Raw genomic sequence first — 26,785 nt, 5'->3', positions numbered from 1 at the left:
CCACCTTTTCTTCCCCTCTTCCCTGTTCGTCTGCACACTGTGGCCAAATTTCAGTATGCTAAATGATTTTTTTTTTTTTTGAGCCAGAGACTCACTATGTCCTCTAGGCATAGTGTAGTGGTACGATCTCAGCTCACTGCAACCTCTGCCTCCCAGGTCCAAGAGAGATTCTCCTGTCTCAGCCTCCAGAGTAGGTGGGACTACAGATGTGCTACCCACCCCACCTAACTTTTTTTGTATTTTTAGTAGGGACAGGGTTTCACCACATTGGCCAGGCTGGTCTTGAACTCTTGACATAAGTGATCCACCCGCCTTGGCCTCTCAAAGTGCTAGGATTACAGGCATGAACCACTGCAACTGGCCTGCTAAATAATTTTTTTTTAATTCACAGTACTTATTTAAATGAAACACTAACAGAGATGTTTATGTTTCTTAAGCCTCACAAAAAAGATTCAATGCCAAAGATTATCTATAAAATACAGGGGTCCACCAGCAGTGCATAAATTATACTGTCAAATAATTCATCATTCCAAAGTGACTAAAACACATAAATGCTACTATCACATAAAATAGAACATAACAATTTTTGGCCTTTTAAAACCTTAGTATTTTTCTACTCTTGCTTTTTGCTTAAGAAATAAACACAACTCTCCGAGTCTATAGCCAACATACAGTCTATAAAACACAGTTATAGCCCCAAGTTTATATTATCAAGTCATTTAGCAGACCTAAAAATACTTTGCTCTAGCTAAAACTTTTATAAATTTCCATGATGAGAGCAAGAAGAATGGATCAAAAGTATGATCTTTTTCTACAAATTTTTATCAGTAGGGTCTCTGAAGGAAGTTAATGGTATTTAATTAATAAATGCCATTCTATTATTTAATATTTTGTCAATCAGATTCATACACATACACATACAAAGAACAAATGATAAGAAGCCAACAAGCCAAAATGCATCTTAACCAAAAACAATTTTCTTACCCAGATTTTGCTTTTTCTTCCTCGGCTTCTACCTTTATGTTGAGGGATTCATCTACCCTAGTTGTGTCATCATCTTTGTCGTCCACATTTTCATTTTCTTCTGGTTTTTTAATGTTAACTTCTTTTTCCTGATCAGAATGTGTAGATTCTAATAAATTCTTTTTACTTCCCTAGAAAAAGATCAGAGGAAAGAAACCAACAAAAGTAAAAGTTTTCAACCTACATCCATGATTTCTCTCTTAGCAACAGGAGGTATCAACTAATGTTAATATTGAAAGTTGTAAACTACTTTTAAGAAACCTCTGCTATTTTTAAAGCACTAGACAAAAATAGCTAACAGCAATTTTGAAGTTATAAAAATTATATAAAATTGGCACTTAATAAAGAAAATAAACAAACAATGAAGAATAATATTATACAGTATATTGATTTTAGAACTTTATAGAGGATGTAAAAAATATACCAAAGAAGGCAAAGGGCAATTAACAATATCTAATTTACCAGAGAGGGCTTAATATTTTCCTTTCTTTCAATTTCATCCTCAGTAGGTTTTTCTTCTTTTGGTAGTGTATTTCTCTCCTCCTCAGTCTTTATGTCTTCGGTCTCTGTTCCATTTTCTTCCTTCACTTTTACATTTTCACACTCCTTACACTGCTTGTTAACGACTTTGTCTGGCAATGCCATCTGAAACGCAATGTTAGCTGATCTACAGTACTCCTCAAAACCGTATAAATATCTGGAACATGAAGAGAAATTACATTTGATGAAAACATTTCAAAATATAACTATAGAATTATTTTTAATGTGTATTCATTTCTTTTGTCTAAACTCTTAGATATTGAGCCACATTAACATTCTAATTTATTCCAGTTCTTTCTTTTTTTTGAGATGGAGTTTCGCTCTTGTTACCCAGGCTGGAGTGCAATGGCGCAATCTCGGCTCACCGCAACCTCCGCCTCCTGGGTTCAGGCAATTCTCCTGCCTCAGCCTCCTGAGTAGCTGGGATTACAGGCACGCGCCACTATGCCCAGCTAATTTTTCGTATTTTTAGTAGACACGGGGTTTCACCATGTTGACCAGGCTGGCCTCGATCTGTTGACCTTGTGATTCACCTGCCTCGGCCTCCCAAAGTGCTGGGATTACAGGCTTGAGCCACCGCGCCCAGCCTATCCCAGTTCTTTCTAATCTTTTCAATGCAAATAAAATATTTTGTAAAAAAAAAATCATTTAAAAAACTGTGCTCAGACTCTTAACAATAACCGATATTAAAAGTATTAGCAAGGCCGGGCACAGCGGCTCAAGCCTGTAATCCCAGCACTTTGGGAGGCCGAGGCAGGTGGATCATGAGGTCAACAGATCGAGACCATCCTGGTCAACATGGTGAAACCCCGTCTCTACTAAAAATACAAAAAATTAGCTGGGCATGGTGGCGCGTGCCTATAATCCCAGCTACTCAGGAGGCTGAGGCAGGAGAATTGCCTGAACCCAGGAGGCGGAGATTGCAGTGAGCCGAGATCATGCCATTGCACTCCAGCCTGGGTAACAAGAGCGAAACTCCATCTCAAAAAAAAAAAAAAAGTATTAGCAATAACATCTATTTGTTGCACATTTCTTATGTGTGAGGCTGGACCCCTTAGTAAATCTCATTTGGTCATTATGGTAATCCTGGGGCAAGCAGCAGCATCCCCTTGCCATCCCGCTTTTTTTAAAGACAGTCTTACTCTGTTGCCCAGGCTGAAGTGCAGTGGTGTGATCTCAGCACACTGCAACCTCCGCCTCCTGAGTTCAAGCAATTATCCTGCCCCAGTGTCTCCTGAGTAGCTGGGACTACAGGCATGAGCCGCTATGCCTGGCTAATTTTTGTATTATTAGTGGAAACAGGGTTTTGCCATGTTGGCCAGGCTGGTCTCAAACTCCTGACCTCAAGTTATACTCCTGCCTAGACCTCCCAAAGTGCTAGAATTACAGGTGTGAGCCACCATGCTCAGCCAAGCATCCCATTTTACAAATGAAGAAACAGGCTTAGGAGAATAAATAACTGGCCCAAGGGCATAAACAGCTAACTGGCAGAACTAGGATTCAAATGTAGATTTACTTGACTTTAGAATATTAGCTTTTTAACCTCTGTGCAGTACTTGACAAATGTACTTAGCCATAAAAACTTTCTTCACAGAATTTCTCATATATCTAGTATTCATAGAATATATTCTAGAAAATGCTATGACAGAATGACTAGTAAAATTTTCTGATATCTTTGAAGAATTAATTAGCCTCAGTTATAAAGTAACTTTCCTCCTGCTTTCTAGGTTAAAAAAAACTGAAGATAATCATATCAGTTCCACGAACTTACTTTTTATAAGCACATTTAACATTGTACCCTGCAGCTGAATTTAAGACAGGGATTCCAAGGTCTTGGTAGACTTGTTTCCAAACAGCTCCACTTTCAATCTAATGGACAAAGTGAAACAAAATTCCCAAATTAAAAGGTGTTAATATAATAACATTTTGATAGACACAGTATATATGAGTATTTTTTTAATTTATTGGTCCTAGTCTCAAAAGAATTTTTTTTAAATCCTGATAAATTCTAAATTTGGTTTACAAGTAAGGGTTTTAGTACTCTGACAAATATCACAGAATTACAAATATTGAAATATTAGGCCATTTGACTTTTTTGGCGGGGAGGGGAACTGGATTCCATTCTATTGCCTAGGCTAGAGTGCAGCAACAGTGGTACAAACAGAGCTCACTGCAGCCCCTAACTTTTGGGCTCAAGGGATCCTGCTGCATCAACATCCCAAGTAGCTGGGACAGTAGGCATACACCAACTCACCTGGCTAATTAAAAACCTTTTTTTTGTAGAGATGGAGTCTCACCATGCTGCCCAGGAAGGTCTCAAACTCCTGGGCTGCAGGAATCCTCTGACCTCAGTCTCCCAAAGTGCTAAGATTACAGGCATAACTGGCCCCATTTGACTTTTAAATAAACCCAGTTATAGAAAATACAAAAAATATTCAGGCTCTTAATTAAAAAAAAAAAAAAAAAAATGAAGACAAGCATTTTTAAAGGATTTATTATTTCTCATAAAATATATAATCTAACAAATGAAAGCAGTTCTACAGAAATTTGTATTTTATTCCACAGAACATTCTCAATTGGATATGTACTGTATATCGTTGTCAATCTTATTTCTTCAGATCAGTTCAACAAACATTTCCTGGCTTAATCCCTTTATATTCTTAAAGGATAATAGCCTTTATATTCTTTTTTTTTTTTTTTTTTTTTTTCTTGAGACGGAGTTTCACTCGTTACCCAGGCTGGAGTGCAATGGCGCGATCTCGGCTCACTGCAACCTCCACCTCCTTGGTTCAGACAATTCTCCTGCCTCAGCCTCCCGAGTAGCTGGGATTACAGGCAAGCGCCACCATGCCCAGCTAATTTTTTGTATTTTTAGTAGAGACGGGGTTTCACCATGTTGACCAGGATGGTCTCGATCTCTTGACCTCGTGATCCACCCGCCTCGGCCTCCCAAAGTGCTGGGATTATAGGCGTGAGCCACTGCGCCCGGCCGCCTTTATATTCTTAAAGGCTATTAAGGCAGATTCCTGCTCTTAAGGGGCATACTGTCTAGTGAAAAAGAGACACAGGAAGGATTTCTACCAATATGACTGTGGTATGACTTAGTTATAAAAAGGTGCTTTCTGAAAGTTTAACCAATTTAATAGTAATCAAAAAGGTCATATTAAAAAAATCTTTTTTTTTCTTTGAGACAGAATCTCATTCTGTCACCCAGGTGAGTGCAGTGCAGTCTTGGCTCACTGCAATCTCCACCTCCTGGGTTCAAGCAATTCTTGTGCCTCAGCCTCCCATGTAGCTTGAATTACAAGTGTGCATTATCACACCCAGCTGATTTTTGTATTTTTTGTAGAGACAGGGTTTTGTCATGTTGGCCAGGCTGTTCTCGAACTCAAGTGATCCACCTGCCTGGGCCTCCCAAAGTGTTGGGATTGCAGGTGTGAGCCACCATGCCGGGCCTAAAAAAATGATTAAAATTAAAATTTTGTCTGAGGAGGCTAGTTATACCTTTCTAAGCTGTACTTTCTTTTCTTCTTAAGTCTTTACTGAGAAACTTTTTTTTGGTTTAGAAAAACAATTTCAGAGATGGCAGATACCTGAGACAACATATTACATGAAAAAGATGTTTCAGTCTGACTACAATACTCACATTATCAAATCCTCCAAGTTTGTGCACAAGTCTGAATAACTTGAAGAGATTCAAATTTCGATAACCAAGTACAGGTCGTTTGTTAATAGGTGTACCTGGTATAGAAAACAAACTATATTAGATCCATTCTACATTTCTAATTTAGAATTTCAAAAGATTCAAATAATACCACTGAGTATTTACAGTGCAATATACATGAGAAATTCTCTTGTTAATCAAAGACATGGTATCTACACATAAACAAACCCATTGCCACTTTAAAATTTTTTCACATAACCAGATTTTTGAAACCTTTTATTTTCATTTACTTTCTTCCCTCTGACGAGCAAGAAAATAAATACTGGACAACTGCTTCCCAATGAGAGTGACTTTCAGGGTATTTTCTTTGTATTTTACCAATCTAGTACTAGTCTAAACAATAGATTCCAGAGTACAGCTACATGTTGTTTGTTTGTTTTCCATTCTAACACAAAAAAATGCAAGGTAAAGACATTAAATCAAACAAACCATTAGAAAGTAATAGAGGAGATGATAGGCTAGTGGTACACTGCCTCATATGGTCATTTCTACAAAATATATGACTGGCTTAATCATATTTTTTCACTCTTCTCTAGTATTAGATTTTATTCATTTTCTTTGCTTTTTCATTTATCTTATGCAAAAGCCTATGAACAACATATTTCTTAGGCTAGCTCTCCATTCATATGAAGAAATAATAAAAGAATCAAAGATTTTATATTGAAAAATGAAAAGATATATTATGCATTATCATTTATGAGAACAAAAAAACTGACAAACAGAGCAAGTTTCTACTCATCAGCATTACAATCAGGGATTTAGAAAACCTTTAATTCCCAGAGTATTGTGGCATTTCCAAACAATAATCAGTCATATTACCCTTCCCTTCTAACTAGGAAGCCTCTCCTTACTCCCTTATAAGCATCTTCCCAGAAACGAAGAAAGTAGACTCTGACCAAGAAGATAAGCTGGAGAGTAGCAGCATCATGGTTACTGAAGGATTAGGTCATTAACCTAAGTTCTTCTTCCTTCAATCCTTGCAGGCCTTAGCAGCTTCTGGCAGATTGAAAAAGCTGAGCCAAGGCTCACTTTGATGAGACTTTGTCACATTTCTTTTTCTATTTCTGGCTTAATTTCTATTTTGCTACTGTTTTTTAGGGCCCCATGGATAGGTAAGGGGATTGGCAGGACAGAGTAAGTGCATTTATGTGTCCGTAGCCACAATATCTATCAAAATACTGTCATATTCCTCATTCTACTTGTTACATAACAGGTGCTTTGCTAGGTGCCGGTGATAACACAGTCAAAAAGACAGCCATAATTACTGGTGACAAAGTTCAGTAAACAAAATTCTATTCTTATTTTAAAGATACTAATTATCTGTCTAAAACCTACTATGTTAAGGATAAATAAAAAACACTCACCTCTATCTTCCATAAATTTGTACAACTGCTGAAGAAAATTCTCCCTTTCTTCTGGAAATGGTTCTATTTCTTCCTAATTTTAATCACAGAAGAATATTATTTTCTTCAATTAAGCATTTTAATAATACAAGCAGATTTCTTATGAACAGTGAAGACTAATATTCACTAAAATATTTCGAAGGCTTTTTACCTAATCAAAAGTATTCTTTAACACTAAGCTGTTCAAAACCAGGTTAAGTCTAGACATTTTACGTTTTATAGAGGAATGAATATGTCTTTAAAAGTATCTCAATTGTTAAAATCCCCACAGTAAAAATTCTCATATTAGTAGAAATGGGACTAGCAAGATTTATCATGTTTTTTTTTTTTTTAAATCATATCTGAGATCTATTTTTCAAATCAGGGTCACAGGCTCAAGAAGACCTACTCTCACTTACGTAAAATTGGGTCAGGGTTAAACACAAAACTAACTCTATTATTGCTCTTCCAGGAACTATACAAGTATGGGTCCCACTAGTTATAACTACAAGTATCCTTCATTATATACAGCCCCACTGTACATACTTCAAGCTTATATAATCAGTAAGTGGGGAACAAACTTGATCTACAATACCTGAAGATTCAGACTTAGGGAAATCTTCAAGTAATAAAATAGTTCCCCGATTTATCAATTACAAGGGAGGGACTAGCTTCTTGCTGCTGTGGCCAAGGGCTGTGGCAGTAGGGAGCTGGTCCTGAAGCAACCTGCAAGGAGCAGGGTAGTAGGTAAGATTGAGGAACTCACCAATTCAATGACTTTCATCCATTCAACAAACAATTAGCACCTGTAAGTGTAGGCACTAGGCTAGGTGCTGAATCAAATAAAAGAAAAATAAGCTATGGAGCCTGCCATTACAGAACATGATTAGGAGTAACTGCAGAGATAATGATTCCAAATACACAGGTAGGCTTTACAGTTACTCTGGCTTAAATATACGTATTTCTAATAGTAAAAGTTAGGATATTCAACTGGTAATCTAAATAACTCAAAACACAGCATTTTTAAATTTGGAAAATCATGTGCCTAATGCCACTGCTTTACGATTGCCTTTTTATTTTAAAAAGTTAGTACAACAAAGAAAGGTAATTTTTTTTTAAAGCCCATGTTGATAAACTATTAGGTTTTCTAACTGGGCAGAGAAAAATAAATGACACCATTAATTTGTTAATGAAATCTGTATTTCTCAATTTAAACACACTCCACACATTCAGGTTTTGGTAAGGTGGTCAAATAAAAATCTAAGGTTATCTATTTATTAGATGTTATCATAAATGTTCCCATGGTACAATATTTAATAAACAGCCCAACTTATTTCTATTCCAAAAACGTTTAAGGTAAGCTTGTATTTAACTCAAGAAAATGTTTAAACTGTACTGCATATTTGCTTTTGCAAAAACACTAAACTAAGTACCAAAAGGTTTGGTAGCTATTGATCATTTGTTATATTTTACACACTATGACAGACACTTTAAGTATGAATATGAATAAGACAGCTTTAAGGAACTTACAGATTTGTGGGAGGAAAAAATAGACAATAAATATAAAGAAACGTGTGTGTGTGTGCACGCGAGTGTGTGTGTATAAATAACGGAAATATGCATAAGAAACAGTAACAGTTTTGTTTTGTTGTTGTTGTTGTTTTTGAGACAGTCTTGCCCTGTCGCCCAGGCTGGAGTGCAGTGGTACAATCTCAGCTCACTGCAACCTCCACCGCCTGGGTTCAAGCGAATCTCCTTCCTCAGCCTCCCGAGTAGCTGGGATTACAGGCATGCGCCACCATGCCCAGCTAATTTTTGTATTTCTAGTGGAGATGAGGTTTCAACATGTTGCTCAGGCTGGTCTCAAACTCCTGACCTCAGGTGATCCACCCGCCTCGGCCTCCTGAAGTGCTGGGATTACAGGCGTGAGCCACCATGCCTAGCTAGGAGCAATAGTAGTTAGACTAGCAAACCAAGTGATGCTTTTCTAATAGGAGGGAGATGATGGTTCACAGGTTCTCTTTACAGAGATGGCAATGTAAATAGGGTTCTCAAAACTGAACAGGAATGTGCGATGCTGACTAAGGAAGGAGGAGAAGGAAAAGGTGGTGCCTGCAGAAGCACTAGTATATGCAAAGGTGAGTAGTAACAAAACATATAATTTGATATTGCTATAGAGGGCATAGAAAGGGAAGTGATGAGAAAAAATCAAGGCAGGAATTGGACTATAAAGGAGATTCTACATTGAAGCTTGACTTTAACAGTGACAAAAAGCTACTCGGGAGGTTTTTAGCAGCAAGGGAATGACTGCGCATTTTAGCAATTTAAAAAGAAAGCAGTCAGGGAGAAGACTGAAGTGGGGAAATTCTACATTACATACTATCATTACAGATCACTATACCCTAAAATGTCATCTACCAAACAATCTCATTTCATTAATAGTTTACTACAGTTAAAAGCCAGAATTTCATAACTTATCTAAAATATTCCATATTGACAAACAAATTTATTATACACATTAAATAAATTTCATTTCATGGTCAAATATAGCAGCTTTCACTATCTGCACCACTCACTTTTACAAAGCTGTTTAGCAAACCATTAAAGAGTACCCTGTCACTGCCAGACCTAAAGCACCAGTTACAATAAAATCTAAAATTTGAGCTCTTTGATCCATATAAATTCAGATGTCTTATTTATGATCTAATCAGAATTATCTACTCCTTTGTATTAGATAAAACGATTCAAGATTCCCTGACTCAAAGAGATATTAATCTTTACTCTTGTGCTGATTTTTCTTTTAAGATGGAGTCTCGCACTGTCACCCGGGCTGGAGTGCAATAGCACAATCTCAGCTCACCACAACCTCTGCTTCAGCTGAAGCCTCCCAGGTTCAAGTGAATTCTCCTGCCTCAGCCTCCTGAGTAGCTGGGATTATAGGTACCCACCACCAGGCCCAGCTAGTTGTTTTGTATTTTTAGTAGAGACAGATTTCACCATGTTGGCCAGGCTGGTCTTGAACTCCTGACCTCGTGATCCGCCTGCCTTGGCCTCCTAAAGTGCTGGGATTACAGGCATGAGCCACCATACCCAGCCAGATTTTTCTTTTAAGTATTATATTTTATACTTTTCTGGGTAAATTGATAAAATATGGAGATGTAAACATTTCATGAGGTGACAACTGTCTACATGGTAATGAAACGCATTTTAAAGTATTAGGTAGGTAGGTTTTTGTTTTTTTAATAAGACAGGGCCTCACTCTGTCACTTAGGATGGAAGGCAGTGGTAATTCACAGCTCATTGCAACCTCCACCTCCAGGGCTCAGGCCATCCTCCTAACACAGCCTCCTCAGTAGCTGGGACTACAGATGTGTGCTGACATGCCCTGCTATTTATTTTTATTTTTCTTGAGATGGGGTTTCACTCTGTTACCCAGTCTGGTCTTCAACTCCAGAGCTCAAGAAATCCACCTGCCTTGGCCTCCCAAAGTGCTCGGATTACGGGCATGAGCCACCATGCCTGGCCTAGGGGTGTACTTTCTTAATTATCTCATAAACCAAAAGCATGGCAAGATTAAGACATCTTTTTGAGGTTATCAGGACAATCAGGCTTCATATTTTTAATTTCATAAGATCATACATCTATTTTAAAGTAACCAAGTAAACTACCTGATTATGAGTATCACAAATACAAATTTGTTATGAAATATTTCTCATACTAAAAATACTGCGATTAATGACTTCGTGACAAATCCTAACCCATAAGGGAAACCCAACTGTTATTTAAAATTTTTAAAGGAATCAACTGTTTTCACATACCTCTTCTTCACTGCTATTATCCTCCTTTTCCTTTTCATCATCTTCCTCCTCCTCTTCTTCCTCTGCTTCACTGCTAGAGCTATCTTCTTTCAATTCAGTCTTCCAGTTAGCAGGAATCGTTTTACTTTTGTGAAATTCAAGTGCCTGTTCAAAGGCTGGAAACAGACCATAAGCTATATGAACTAAAGAAATTTAAGACAATTGTTTTCTCAAAAAGTATTAAACATGATAAAGAAATAAAAACTACTGTGCTAATACCACTGCCATTTACTGCTTGCTATATACCAGAAATTGTGTTAACTGTTTTTAAATGTAGCAATATATTTAGTCCTATCCATCCTATGCATTAGGAAGTCATTTTATAGATGGCAAAACTGCTACCATTAAAAGATTACTTAAGTTCAAATAAATAAGAGTGGTTTTATTCTTTTAAATGAAAATTAAGCTTCTCTAGTAAAAACCTTTAATACAGAAAACCATGTAATATTTTATGCAACAATTATCAAACGGTATTAATACCAGGTGTAGAGCCATTAAAATAAACATATAATACCTGAAAATTGACCAAATATGATTTTTACATTTTCAGTTAAACTTTAATTAAAACTATGGTAACAATTAGCTTAAACTAAAATTAGACACAAGTATTCTCATTTTACACTATATGGGAATAAACTATAAACCAAAAAATCTTGATGATTTTAACTAATCTACATAGCATATTACTGAATAAAGGCAAAGAGAAGACAAATATTTACAGTGCCAAAAAACCAAGTGACAGATATAATTACCACTTATTCCTCAAATAAAACTACTGGAGCCTTGTGGTTAAGGATATACATCCATTAGTGAGAAATACCAAATCAAAATTGCTTTGATTTCTCAGCTAGGCTCGATGGCTTACACCTGTAATCCCAGCACTTTGGGAGGCCATGGTGGGCAGATTACTTGAGGTCAGACCAGCCTGGCCAACATGGCGCAACCCTGTCTCTACTAAAATCACAAAAATTAGCTGAGTGTAGTAGTGGGCACCTATAGTCCCAGCTACTTGGGAGACTGAGGCAGGAGAACTGCTTGAACCTGTGAGGTGAAGATTGCAGTGATCCGAGATTGCACCACTGCACTGCAGCCTGGGCAACAGAGCGAGACTCTGTCTCCGGGAAAAAAAAAAAAAAAAAAGAAGAAGTTACTTAGATTCCTTTTCTACCATTCCCAGAAACTAGTTATTTATTGACCAGGCAAAGCCAGATTATAGTAATAGCTGATGATACAGTTCTCTCCCATTATTCTAGATTATTGTGCCTGACATAAGTTATAAAAAGAAGAAAAAAAAAAACCTTACAGCACGCTGGTAATCCTAGCACTTTGGGAGGCCGAGGTGGGCAGATTGCCTGAGCTCAGGAGTTCAAGACCAGCCTGGTTAACATGGTGAAACCCCATCTCTACTAAAATACAAACGATTAGCTGGGCATGGAGACGTGCTCCTGTAGTCCCAGTTACTTGGAAGGCTGAGGTAGAAGAATTGCTTGAACCCGGGGGTGGGGGGGAGGTTGCAGTGAACTGAGAGTACAACAATGTACTCCAGCCTGAGTGACAGAGTAAGACTTCATTTCCAAAAAATAAGAAAACTTATAAAACAAAAGTCACATGTGTTTACAAAACTATAGATCACAAGGAACCCAATATAACCATAAGGACATAATTTTTTAAAAATTTTTAAACAGCAAAAAATATTTTAATCTTCAAAAACATCTTTTACAGCACTTGCAATTTATTCCAAGATTACCCTTACCTTGTTTTAATATAGGATCAGGCTTTGGTGCAGTGTCACTAGTAATTTCATGGACATCTTTTCTTGGAACTGAAGTACTATATTATTTTTTTAATTATGAAAGAAGAAAAAAACCAAAAATGTGACTAAGATTAATTAAGAGTCCAGATGATTATATATCACAGAAAGATAGTGAAAATATGGGAAGACTGACATTTACAATAAAAGTGATTGAACACAGAGTAGCAAGTCAGAAATAACATGATACAGGATGTCAAAATATGTAATCATCTACAGAAGGATCCTACCATAAGAGATCTTTTATAAACACCAACATGTTCCCAAATACCAGAGTCCCCTGCCTAAATGCAACACTAAAAACTTTTTTTTCCCCCAGACAGGGTCTCACTCTATTGCCCAGACTGAAGTGCAGTGGCATGATCTTGGCTCATCACAAAAACCACCTTCCAGGCTCAAGTGATTCTCCTGCCTCAGCCTCCCAAGTAGCTGGGATTATAGGCACATGCCATGACCACCCAGCTAATTTTTGTATTTTTAGTAGAGATAGCATTTCACTATGTTGGCCAGGTTGGTCTCTAACTCCTGACCTGAAGTGATCCACCCGCCTTGACCTCCCAAAGTGCTGGGATTAAAGTTATGGGCCACCATGCCTGGCCAAAAACTATTTACAGCAATTTAATGATAAAATATTTGGGGCCAGACATGGTGATTTGTGCCTGTAATCCCAACATTTTGGGAGGTCAAGGTGGGAGGACTGCTTCATGCCAAGAGTTCAAGATCAGGATGTGTAACACAGCCAGATCCAGTCTCCACAGAAAAACTTAAAAAACAAAAACAGTAAAAAAAGCCAGGAGTCGTGGTGGCTTGGGCCTGTAGTCCCACTACTGGGGAGGCTGAGACAGGGAACTGAGCTGGAAACCCAGTGTGAGGTTACAGTGAGCTATGACCATGCCACTGCACTCTAGTGTAGGCAAAAGAACAAGATTCTATCTCTTAAAAAATAAAGGCTGAGCCCAGTGCAGTGGCTCATGCCTGTAATCCCAGCACTTTGGGATTGGGAGGTGGTTGGATCACCTGAGGTCAGGAGTACAAGACCAGCCTGACCAACATGATGAAACCCCGTCCCTACTAAAAATACAAAAATTAGCTAGGCATGGTGGTGCATGCCTGTAATCCCAGCTACTCGGGAGGCTGAGGCATGAGAATTGCTTGAATCCAGGAAATGGAGATTGCAGTGAGCTGCACGCCACTGCACTCCAGCCTGGGCAACAAGAGTGAAATTCAGTCTCCAGAAATATATATAAAATAAAATAAAAATAAATAAAAGTTGGACATAGTGGCTCACAACTGTAATCCCTACACTCTAGGAGGCCAAAGTGGGCAGATTACTTGAGCTCAGGAGTTCAAGACCAGCTTGGGTAACATGGCAACAACCCCCCCTACAAAAAATAGCTGGGCATGGTGGCACACACCTGTAGTCCTAGCTACTTGGGAGGCCACCAGAGTACTACAGCTGCCATGCTGTACATCAGATCCTGTACATTTTATTCATCTTACGAATAAATGTTTGTGCCCTCTAACATTTTCCCCTTTTCCCTACCCCAATTTAATATCACATCAGTATTCAATTCAGTGTTCAAACTTCTCTGATTATCTCAATTTTGTTAAAGTTGTTTCTATATATTGGTTTTTTTTTTTTTTTTTGGCACAGAGTCTTGCTCTTGTCACCAAGGCTGGAGTGCAATGGCACAATCTCAGCTCACTGCAACCTCCGCCTCCCGGGTTCAAGCGATTCTCCTGCCTCAGCCTCCCAAGTAGCTGGAATTACACCACAACACCCGGATAATTTTTGTATTTTTAGTAGAGACAGGGTTTCACCATGACGGCCAGGCTGATCTCGAACTCCTGACCTCATGATCCACCCACCTGGGCCTCCCAAAGGGATTATAGGTGTGATCCACCATGCCCGGCCTACATATGGTTTTTAAAGCTAACTTTTCAGACTGGGTGCAAAGGGTCACGCCTGTAAGCTCAGCACTTTGGGAGGCCAAGGCACATGGATCACGTGAGCCCAGGAGTTCAAGACCAGCCTGGCCAACATAGTGAAACCCTATCTCTACCAAAAATACAAAAACAGCCAGGTGTAGTCCCAGCTACTCAAGAGGGGCTGAGGTGAAAGGATCACCTAAGCCCAAAGGGTCATGGCTACAGTGAGCCACGATCACGTCACTGCACTCCAGCCTGGGTAACAAGAGGAGACCCTCTCTAAAAAAAATTAAAAATAAAATAAATTAACTAATTAAAAATAAAAATACCTTTTCAGAACTTGAAAACTAAAATACCAAATTTTAAAACTTGATGACCCTTTTAAGGTATTTATACCCAATCCAACTCCATAAAATATCTGGCTTCTCTAGTCATATAATTCTTAAAGAAAAATAATAAATCACTTTCTTAACACCATCCATCTACAAGTAACCCACTTTAATCCTCAGACTACTGCAAAAGATGAATATTATGCAACTGGTATTACTACAACCATTAGACGTAACTAGTAGAAGTATCAGAAAGTCCTAGTTAGACTATCAAGAACAAACCCTAAGGAAATAATGTCAATAAATACATCAAGAGGCTGGACACAGTGGCTCATGCCTATAATCCTAGTACTTTGGGAGGCCGAGGCAGGCAGATCATGAGGTCAGGTATCTGAGGCAAGCCTGGCCAACATAGTGAAACCCCATTTCTAATAAAAATACAAAAATCAGCTGGGTGTTATAGCCTGAGCCTGTAGTCCCAGCTACCTAAGAGGCTGAGGTGGGAGAATTGCTTCAACCCTTGAGGTGGAGGTTGTAGTGAGCTGAGACCACACCATTGCACTCCAGCCTGGGTGACAGAGTGAGGCTCTGTCTCAAAAAAAAAAAAAAAAAATTAATAACGTATTAAATATGTTAGATATGGCAAATCTGTCTCAAATAACCAGCTATTATGGGGACGAATGTTGACAAATTAGACAGTACTCAGTGTCTAGTTTGGAAAAGATTACAAAAATGAGTAAGGAAAAACATACTATAAGACCATATTACCATAATACATTAAGGTAATATGAAAAACAGTCACTCTTTGAAACATTCTGTATGTAGTTATTGGAAATAACTAATTCATCATTTAACATCCTAATTCTGAAAACAGCAGCATATATTTATAAAATGGTTTTTCAAATCGAGTAAATTATACTTACAATTTTCCATCTTTGAAAGATCGAACAAGAATATTGTCCTTTTTTACAGCGATCTCATCACTACAATCAGGACAGACCACCTTTTAAGAAAAAGTGTGAAGCTGTTATAACTAAAAGAACATTTACAGAGTTATGCAATACTTACTATTTAAATCCTTTTAAAAAATAGTATAAGCTTGAATTTTATAACTCATTTTAGTTTGAGGGTAAATAGGTACACACACATGTGGGAGCACGCACAAGTAATTTTAAATTGGTATCCTACATCCTTCCAGCTGCCTGGATAATCTAGATTTTTTTGGCATAGGCATGGCATTGAAAGCAGAAGTACAGCTATGACTAGGCTGAAGCTGTGGATGAAGTTCTAGTCAAAAAGAGAAAAAATGTAGAGCTAGATCCTTAACTGAAGGGGCTACATCATGGCTAAGAGAAAAACAATGGTCCAGAGCTTTGTATGCCATATTAATTCTCAGGATAAAATCTAACATCTTTATTGAAAGAGTCTGAAACTGGACAGTGCCATAATAGATTTTCCTTTTAAAAATCTACTTTGGCTGCTATGAAGAAAATGGACCACACAAAGGCAATTGTTCAGAGATTAAGCTACTGGGATCAACTGAGTGAGAGGTGTTGGCTTGGATGTAAAGTGGTGGCAATGGCAAATTAAAGAAAGGAGAATATCTGAGATAATTAGGGAAGTAGAAAGATGAACAAGAAGAGGACACTTAGTGTCCTCGTGCAAATGGGTAGATCAGGGCGATTCACTGTGAAAGAAAAACAACAAAGAAGGGCCAAGTTTGTGCGTGAAAGAAGGAATAGTAACAGAAGTTTTGGGCCTGTTAAGTTTTGAGGTGGCAAAAAGACATCCAAGTGAAGACAGTGAACAGAGAAACCAGGTCTGGAGCAGAGCATAGAGGTCTGGACTCAAGGATGTAAATGGGGAGTCCACAGCCCAAGTAGCAGTGATCGAAAACTTGAGGCCCATGAGCCAAATCCATTTGTTATTCTTCTCTGATGAGCTAAGGATTCTGAAAGCTGCACGTGTGATAGCTTTGGCCAGTGACGACACTGGTGTGTGAGTAAGCAGGCTCACTGTCAGTGCTGCCACAGGAAAGACAACATGCCTTTATCCCATTTGCCTATGTATGCTGCTTCCCTGGTCATTTTGATTATCTCTTTGTTATCTCTGCAAGTGAAGCTTTAAAGGGGGATGAGATCACCCTAAAGAAAATACAGGGATACATTCTGAATCCTGAACTACAACTTGAAAGGGTGATTAGAAGAAAAGAACTTGGTGAATAAAACTGAAAAGGAGAACTGCATGCCCCATGAAATCTAAGATTTCCCCCTCTTAAAATGAAGGTAAATATCACTTATTCTCCAGTTTCAATTAGGATTAAACAAGATTACTTATATTAATAAGCTTAACACAGTCCTAGTCAGGGTAAATCCTCAGTGCATGGTAGTTGTTTATAGTTCCTGGGACTATATAATTGTTTCCTTTGTTTTTTTTTTTGAGAAAGCGTCTCACTCTGTGCAGTGGCATGATCACAACTCATTGCAGCCTTGACCTCCCAGCACTGAATCCTCCCACCTTAGTCTCCCAAGTAGCTGGGACTATAGGCACATGCTACCAGACTCAGCTAATTTTTTCTTAAGACCTGCCAATTGTTTTCTTATGATGTTACTAGAACACTTTGAATTTACTTGATTTACAAAAATAATTTAAAAATTGGAAACACAAATATTATTTGTGTGATTATATCAAGATTGGTTGATTTAAAACATAATTTTTCACTCTAGTTAACAAAAATTATCTATTACGTCCCAACAGATCTCAAATTTGGGAGGGGATAACATATATCAATAATTTTAAGAATTTAAAAACAACAATGAAATGGATGACTAAACAGATTACTAACCTTTCAATATTAAAAATCCTTAAATATTTTTATTTTCATCAAGGATATTATTTATAGTGTGAGAAGCTTAGATTAGTGACTCAAAAAACTAGTAATGAAAACATTTAATGTTCCTGTTGAGAAAAAGACTTATAAAACAGTTTTGTGTGTGTGTGCGTGTGTGTATTTTTGACATGGGATCTTGCTCTGTCACCCAGGCTAGAGTGCAGTGGCACGGTCTCAGCTCACTGCAACCTCCGCCTCCCAAGTTCAGGCAATTCTCTTGCTCCAGCCAAGTAGCTAGAATTATAGGTGCCAAGACCATGCCCAGCTAATTTTTGTATTTTAGTAAAGCCAGGGTTTCACTATATTGCCCAGGCTGGTCTTAAACTCCTGAGCTCAGGCAGTCTGCCTGCCTTGGCCTCCCAAAGTGCTGGGATTACAGGCTCAAGGCACCATGGCTGGCCTTAAAACATACTTTCAAAAGAAATTCTCACAAAGAATCTTAGTGCTTTAGAAAGAAAGAAATAATTGCATACACTCACACGTTTTTTCAGTTTAATAATTAATCCAAAGTGTGGCAACTACCTTAACTCTGCTAATACTCAGTTTCCTTATATCTAAGTGGGGATAAATAATAATATATATTTCATAATAGGTGGTAGCACAATCTTTGAACATAGAGATATCCACTAAATGTTGGATGAATACACAGGAAGGTACAAAGGTATTATAAAATATGTATACTTATTAAAACAAATAATTGTCCTCATTTTTCATTATCATTACAAGAGCTACATTTATTGGATAATTTGTGCCAAACACCAAACTAAGCAGCAGAGATAAAGAAATGAAACATGTTCACTAAAAAGGGTAGATAAATGGACATCACATGTAGAAAACAGTACAAAAAAAAGGTACTTCTATTATTTCTTTTTCATTTAAGACCATGGTTACATAGTTTAGCATGAAAACCACAAATATACAAAAGAGTTTATACGTATTATGGACATAAGTTTTCATACAAATACTTATAAACAAAGAACAGTGTTTTAATCTCATTTTTAAGTCTCTGCGATTTAGTCAATGAATAGGAAAGTGAGATGATGAGAAAAAAGGGTCAGCAGATTCTCAACCACAAATTATTGAGAAAAGTTTATTAATCACAAGAACAAAAAACTTCTATACCACTAAATGAGTCTATCCTTGTAAAATATTTTGAACAGAACTTGGTATATGATGAATGCATATTTAACAAATGTGTTACATAATCTTGAGAACACAAACATTTTATTAAATAAATGCCATTAACAGAAGGGGAAAAAAGCATTAGAAGAGAATTTGGCTAATTATTTGTAGTAAGGGAGTGAAAATATACAGAACAGAGACTGAGAATACTTTTTGACGCATTCTGCCTCTTGATAATTGACAAGAAATTAGTTGTCAGGCATGAGGCAAACAGTACTTTGAAAGTGTCTTTAGTTTATCAACAGATATCCAGTTTATAGCTTATTAAATATGAAGTTGGGGGAGGACATATCTGTAAAAGATGAGGGCCAGGCTCATTGGCTCAAACCTGTAATCTCAGAGGCCAAGGTGGGAGGATCACTTGAGGCCAGAAGTTCAAGACTAGTCTAGGCAGCACAGGGAGACTTTGTATTTACAAAATATTTAAAATTTAGCCACGTGTGGTGGTGTACCACCTGTAGTCCGAGCTACTCAGGAGAATGAGGTGGGAAAATTGCACTCCAACCTGGGTATAGGCTCTGCCTCCAAAAAAAAAGTGGATCCTACTGTTTGATACAAACGATTCAATGGTCTTCGGATAAAATCATCATAGGCCATGACACTTCAGACATATCAAAATTTTAGGGCTGGGTATGGTGGCTCACGCCTGTAATCCCAGCACTCTGGGAGACCGAGGTGGGCAGGTATTGAGGTCGGGAGATCGAGACCATCATGGTCAACAGGGCAAAACTCCATCTCTACTAAAAATACAAAAAAATTAGCTGGGCGTGGTGGCGCATGCCTATAATCCCAGCTACTCAGGATGCTGAGGCAAAAGAATTGCTTGAACCTGGAATTATCCTGAACTCTTTAAAAAAAATTTTTTTTTTTCTTTTTGAGACAGAGTCTCGCTCTGTTGCCCAGGTTGGAGTACAGTGGCGCAATCTCTGCTCACTGCAACCTCCATCTCCTGGATTCAAGCAATTCTCCTGCCTCGGTCTCCCAAGTAGCTGGGACTACAGGCGCAAACCACCACACCCAGCTAATTTTTTTTTGTTTTTAGAAAAGGTGGGATTTTGCCCTGTTGGCCAGGCTAATCTCGAACTCCTGACCTGAGGGGATCCGACTGCCTCGGCCACTAAAGTGCTGGGATTACAGGCGTGAGCCACCCAACCTGGCCAAAAATAAGAGATGCTGATTATTAATTTCAGTCTCCTACTTGAAATTTAAAACTTTAAGTGACCTATCCAATCATACTCAGTCCAGAAAAAATTGCATTCTTACTGCCACAAAGTTAAATCTTAAAGTATGATAGCTAATTATTAGTTGAATCTCTATTTGCTTTAAGAGCTACAAATTATTTTGTCTACCAAAAGATTACTTGAGAAGCATCCTGGTTTTGTCTGTAAAAGATGTTCGCATATGTTCCCTTTGTAAAAGCCAAAGAAAATGGTCTGTACATGGCCCTTTCAACTTGCTAAAGAAGCTAGCAGTTATGAAAAACAGACAGAAAAGCTCAAAAGGCTTTCTGTCATCTGTCAAAACAGTCTGAGATACAAGACTTGGGACAATCATGAGGATACTCCTGATTATAAAGCTTGAGTACCTACTCAGAATCACAAAAAGGCAACATGAAAAAGCAAAGGAAAAATGCAAAATATTCAACCTGGAATCTAAGGAGTTGCAATCTTTTGGAGAGAAAAGCATTAAAAAGTAGGTAGATTTAAAAATCTATTGTAGAGAAAATGGAAGAGTGGGGTAATGTATAATTACAGTCATGATTATATAGGGAGTACCTAAAAGGCAAGATTAAGATCAAGGATGCAAACACCCTGACTCAGTAAGTATGAGGAAAATGTCTAGTAACCGTTGTGAACCAAGTATGAGGAAAATGTCTAGTTATCCTTGTCAACCATGATTCTGTTGTTCTTTTGCAATCTAGACCTAGGTGGACTTAGGAGTTTTAAAAGTTTGCATAATAAATTTTCTACCAAAAGAGAGAGAGAATTCAACTCCCACACAGCTAACCTCTAAGATTATTAAGATTTTGCCTTTCCTCAATGAATTCAAGAGTTCTGTGTATTCAAAGACAACTTTGAAAGTAAGCTTAGTGTGAATTAAATGATGCTAAAAATATTTCCTCATTTTGTACCTATGAAAAACATAAGAAATAAAATCCATTGTTTTCTTCATAAATTTATAAAGTTGGAAATTAAACTCTTTTACATTGAAGCTACTCACCAATGCAGGAAACCATAGTGCTTTCTTTTTATCCAAACTAATGTAATCTACACATACAACTTTGCCTAGTAGCTCATCAATCTGTTTCCTATCATCCTCGTCTTCATCACTGGAGGATGATGAAGACTCTTCCTCTGGTCTAGGGAGAGAAAAATATAAAATATTTCCATTTATCCTCATGAAGAAAAAGCATGCCCATGATGAATATAGGTATTCCCAAACTTTTATTATATTTCCTAAGACCTGCAAAATGGCTAATTTAGATTTTAAATCATTTCTAAATTTCTCTAAAAAATAATAGCAAGAGTTTATCATGAGAAGAAAGCATATCATTTTCCTAAAAATATTTCTGGTTTATTTAGTGCTACTGTAAAAAATTAAGGAGGAAGATCAGGACAAATAACTGGTTCCCAAATCCTCCAAAAGGGGATTATTAAACATCCCAGTACTACACTGAAATACACTCGATCCCAATCTCAAATTAAAGGAATTCTGGAAACAGTAATTCTATATCTCCAGAAGAGAGGTAATTTTTAAGGGTAGAAGACCAGACCTTTATTAACTGAGGTTAGGGTGGGAAGAGGAGGCAATCTGGTAAGAGATAGCACTGGTGAGTGCTATCCTTAACAACAAATATACACAAATTAGGTATTCATAAAATGTCCAATAAGCTTGTTTTGTATGATGTTAAAAACTTTCAAAATTAAAAGAAAAGCAAGGCTGGGTGAGGTGGCTCATGCCTGTAATCCCAATACTTTGGGAGGCCAAGGCGGGTGAATCACAAGGTCAGGAGTTCAAGACCAGCCTGGCCAAGATGGTGAAACCCCATCTCGACTATAAATAATTAAATAAATAAATAAGCAAGCCGGGCCAGGCACGGTGGCTCACACCTATAATCTCAGCACTTTGGGAGGGTGAGGTGGGTGGATCACGAGGTCAAGAGATCGAGACCATCCTGGCCAACATGGTGAAACCCCGTCTCTACTGAAAATACAAAAAAAATAGCTGCGCATGGTGGTGCGCATCAGTAGTCCCAGCTACTCGGGAGGCTAAGGTGGAAGAATTGCTTGAACCCAGGAGGCGGAGGTTGCAGTGAGCCAAGATTGCGCCACTGCACTCCAGCCTGGGGGACAGAGTGAGACTCTGTCTCAAAAAAAAGAAAGACAGAAAGAGAGATGAAAGACAGAGAGAGAGAGAGAGAGAGAGAGAGAGAGGAAAGAAAAAGAAGGAAGGAAGGAAGGAAGGAAGGAAGGAAGGAAGGAAGGAAGGAAGGAAGGAAGGAAGGAAGGAAGGAAGGAAGGAAGGAAAGCAAAAAATCCTTTCAGTAACATTAAATATTGGACTAGTAAATTAGAAAGATGGTAACTGTCAGATGAAAAAGGAAGTAACTGAAACCATCAATTTGACATTGAGGAAAATGGAGTAAAAAGGAAAACAAAACAAAAAGCAATTCCCAGTTTGAATCTGTTTCTAATAAAGAATCAGCACTAAAGAAAATGCCCAGAATGAGCATAGACACTAGGAAATGTTTGATAGACAACAACATAGGTTATGTTTAGAATGGCTATTATTGAATACCTACAAAGATAAAAGTGTTTTTCAGATAGTTCACAATGATCAATTTCACTGACCAAAAAATTTAAACTCACAGGTTAATCTATTTAAAAACTTTAAACATGATTTACCTATTTGGTATATGATCTAGTATACCCTGAATTTATCTTTGATGCCATTCCAAAAGTATGGACAATGTATCCGTCATGCCTTTGTATTTTTTATTCCAATATAAACAAAGTAAAAACTCTTTCTTTTCTTTCTTTCTTTCCTTTCTAGCTTGAATAATGGAAGCACCGTGGTTTGCAAAAACTTTTTTTTGCGGAGGCGGGGGGGTGGGGCACAGAGTCTAGCTCTGTCACCAGACTGGAGAAGAGTGGGGCCATCTCGGCTCACCACAACCTCTGCGTCCAGGGTTCAAGCGATTCTCCTGCCTCAGCCTCCCAAGTAGCTGAAATTATAGGCCTGCGCCACCAGGCTCAGCTTTTTGTATTTTTAGTAGAGAAGGGGTTTCACCATGTTGGCCAGGACAGTCTCGATCTTCTGACCTCACTATCCACCCACCTTAGCCTCCCAAAGTGTTGGGATTAAAGGTGTGAGCCACTGGCCCAGCCAACAAAGTAAAAACTCTTACGTTAACATTAAGTGCTGGGCAAGGTGGCTCATGCCTGTAATCTCAGAACTTTGGGAGGCCAAGGCGAGAGAATCACCTGAGATCTGGAGTTCGAGACCAGCCTGACCAACATGGAGAAACCCCCTTGTGGCACATGACTGTAATCCCAGAAACCTGGAAGGCTAAGGCAGAAGTATCGCTTGAACCTGGAAGGCGGAGGCTGGGGTGAGTCAAAATCATGCCACTGCACTCCAGCCTGGGCAATAAGAGCAAAACTCCATCAAAAAAAATTTTATCATTTTAAAGTGACATGGGAATATCATCCCCTTGATTTCAATGATCAAATAACTTAAAAATTGTTTGCTGGCAGAAACAAAGCAAATCTTCAAAGTCTGCTACAGAATAGAAGAAGTATTGGACTTTGGCTGGCTGTAGTGACTTACACCTGTAATGCCAACACTTTGGGAATCTAAGGTCAGGATTTCAACACCAGCCTGGCCAAAATGGTGAAACCTCGTCTCTACTAAAAATACAAAAATTAGCTGGGTATGGTGGCGGGCGCCTGCAATCCCAGCTACTCAGGAGACTGAGGCAGGAAAATCGCTTGAACCTGGGAGGTAGATGTTGTGGTGAGCTGAGATTGCGTCACTGCACCCTAGCCCGGGCGACAGAGTGAGACTCCGTCTCCAAAATAATAATAGTAATTCTTCCACAGAAACTGGATAACCAGGTTAAAAAAAAAAGTATTATACTTCAGTGGCACTTAAAGAAGTTTAATCTCTACTTAGAAAGTAGGTTAATAGGAAAACCCAACATACCTTTATATTAGTGGAGCATAAGACCCTATACATAGGCATACAGCATCAGTCAGTAATGACAGGCCTCACAAGTCTGATTTCTACTTGATTTAGAAGAGCTTTTCAAGAGCAATGACTTTTATCTTTTTACCTTCCAATGACTACAGAATACAACCAAACTTAAAATCATAATTACTGCTTTATCAAAGCAGCCACAGAAAATTCATTCGCTAGGGGTTTATGAACACTCTATTTATTATCACTAGCCACTAGAAAGCTACAATGTCAGAGATAACATATCAAAATCTGTAAAACATAGAGGAAAATGGGGCTTTATTTGACTAACAAAGTTATCTGCATCACTGTAAAAATTGTAACTTCTTTCTTAAGACTTAACCAGTGTTAAGACTTCAGATTTCACAATATATCAAAACGAAAAACAAAACACCTTCGTTCAGCTAGCAGAAGTATCTATCCACCTTACATATTAAATCTCGATGTTCCTGTCTAAAACCATTCCCACTGTTAGACTAGATGCTCTTCCCCCCCACCTACTCAAGATTTTGTTCCACCTTATTCAAATGTACAACCCCTGCCTCTTTTCATCTTGCTCTTCCTTTTATTTCCACAGCACTCACTTTGATCATACATTAAATTTTATATAATTTACTTATTTCTTACATTTATTCTTTTTTCCACACCAAGTATGTGAACCAAATGTTTAATTCGCTAACTCCTCCGCTGAGAGAGAATGTAAGCTCTAAAGTTAAAGACTTTTTAAGTAATTTTTTTGTTTACTGATATATCTCAAGTACCCGAACAATGCTAGGCACAGTATAGATGGTCAAAAATTCCTGTTGATAAAATAAACGAAGTAAAAACATTTATTTTTTTTACTATGGTAATTTTGATTTTTATTCTAAAATCACAAAATGTATACAATCAGTGTAAACCGTACTATTATACATGAAGCTCCTTAACTTTTCCTTTTGGAGGAGCTTAGCCAGAAAACTGTTTACACAAGACCGGTACTCAATAAACTAACAAACTAAAATTAATAAGCATCCAAAATACGTCATAGGAGCAAAGACAGAGCAAAGCGGAGCGTCTGCTTGGTTTTTATTCATCTCTGATATTGCTGTTTCTTTGGTGGCAAAGTATTCGCAGAGCTACAACAAAATAATGTACTGTTTCTAAGAAATAAAATCTGATGATGTCACTAACATCAAAGCTAATTACTTGGAAATTTTTACCATAATACTCCAACAGCTGATCACTTAAAGGTAATCACACTTCAGTATTAACTCTAAATTAGCTGTAAATCAAGAAAGATGAACTTTAGACAAGACATGGGCCAAAAAATACCAAATAATGATATAAACTGAGCTAGTACACACAATTCTCATTCTTTTTTTAAGCAAATCAGTTTACTCAGTTGCAAACTGTGCAAATTGAAATGTTCTTTTAGTATAGGTTCTTAGACATTAAAACACACAGAACCTATGTACACAACTATAAAAAGGTTTTAATTTTTTTCTCCATTTTTATCAAGAAGGAAATGAATCAAATTCTCATATTAAAATAAAGCAGCAAAATAAAAAGATCTTCTGGAATCAGATAGTGATGATAGTTACACAATTTTATGAATATACTAAAAATTACTAGACCACATGCTTTAAAAGGGTGAATTATGGATACAAATCTACAGATTAAAACATACAACAGTAAATTTTATGATATGTGAATTATAAACTAATTTTAAAATGTGTTCAGATCTGCAGGCCTATATTTAAATAGCAAGTATAAACCGGGTATTGGATAAATCTTAGCACTGTTACTGGGTAAAATCTATACCCATAAATAATCCCTTATTAACAAGAATCACTGTAAACCTTATGCTTTATCCTTTTTCTGAAGGGGAAAAAATAACAGCCAAAAGGAAAAAAACACTGCTTTCCTATTGCAGCAGTTGCATATCAACTTTCCAGATGATCGGAAAACAACATGAAGAGGAGAGGGACAAACAAGTATTTCCATAATTTCAGGTATTCTATTCTTCTGGATCACTTAAACACAACTGCTGCAAACAATGGGTAAATTTTAAGGAGAAAAACTCAATCCAGTAATACACTGATTAAAAGAATCAATAACATCCTTTAAAAAATTAAGCTAGAGGATGATAATCATTAAAAACAGAAAATACTTGAACTTACTAGGATTAAAGGTAGAATACAGTGAAACTCAATTGAATGGAAGATGTTATAAGTAATCAATTTTGGAATAAGTAGGGGTTAATGCGTGGATTAACAGCTGCTAAAAGAAAACAAATTTGGTGATACATCACTCCAACAACGAAGTCCTGGGAATCCTAAGAAGAGATAACGTAATATATCTTTGCACAAAAATGCACTTTAAATGGCAATCTGAGACCACAGAAAAGACTTTTTTCAATGGTGTAATGGAAGAGGAAATGAAGGTCAGATGAATGCCCTTAAGATCCAGGTTTAAGACTTTGTTGCAGAAAATCACTCTGAAGAAAGAGGAGAAAAAACTTTGAGGAAATGTAATTAAGGAGATGGGCATTTCAAACTAGTACTTGCCTGTAATGCTTACACACCAAGGCTTAAAACGTCAAGCAAGAGTAACATTGTCAGGTTCCTTGGCAGTGAGAATGATCAACCATGGTAGAGAGGGGGAAGGAAGAGCAAGCGAAACAAGATTACAGATGGAGAAGGTCTTCATTCCTACACTAGTAATTCTCAACCTTTTGTCTGCATTCATACTTTGCACGTGTATAACACAATCTCAACAGCAAATCTCTTATTACACATAGAGATTCTCCACAGGAAAATCACTACCTTAGATTGTTTGCTGGAGTCTTTAGAAAGCAAAGATCAACTTACTCAGCAACAAATGCATGCTTTATGCTCATATT

General features: G+C 37.6%; 1 protein-coding gene across 7 annotated transcripts in view; it reads right to left on the bottom strand.

Annotated features, from left to right (window-relative positions):
• ARID4B (AT-rich interaction domain 4B) overlaps nucleotides 1–26,785 on the bottom strand; it is a 152,743-nt gene that overhangs the window by 54,428 nt on the left and 71,530 nt on the right. For all 7 annotated transcript variants that reach the window (XR_013529965.1, XM_008985785.5, XM_078357291.1 and 4 more), the window contains exons 8-16: nucleotides 20,887–21,025; nucleotides 15,518–15,597; nucleotides 12,280–12,356; nucleotides 10,488–10,642; nucleotides 6,652–6,724; nucleotides 5,210–5,304; nucleotides 3,335–3,432; nucleotides 1,486–1,720; nucleotides 985–1,154 (exon numbers count right to left, since the gene is read on the bottom strand). Coding sequence is in view for 6 of the 7 variants with exons in the window: in XM_008985785.5 (XP_008984033.3) it covers nucleotides 985–1,154; nucleotides 1,486–1,720; nucleotides 3,335–3,432; nucleotides 5,210–5,304; nucleotides 6,652–6,724; nucleotides 10,488–10,642; nucleotides 12,280–12,356; nucleotides 15,518–15,597; nucleotides 20,887–21,025 (1,122 nt within the window). In the remaining variant the exon portion in view is untranslated. The remainder of the gene's footprint in view (nucleotides 1–984; nucleotides 1,155–1,485; nucleotides 1,721–3,334; nucleotides 3,433–5,209; nucleotides 5,305–6,651; nucleotides 6,725–10,487; nucleotides 10,643–12,279; nucleotides 12,357–15,517; nucleotides 15,598–20,886; nucleotides 21,026–26,785) is intronic.

This window comes from Callithrix jacchus, chromosome 19 (assembly GCF_049354715.1).
Source record: "Callithrix jacchus isolate 240 chromosome 19, calJac240_pri, whole genome shotgun sequence".
Classification (NCBI taxonomy): domain Eukaryota; kingdom Metazoa; phylum Chordata; class Mammalia; order Primates; family Cebidae; genus Callithrix; species Callithrix jacchus.
Note: the sequence above shows the minus strand (reverse complement) of the source record. Positions and strands in the feature narration are given on the sequence as shown.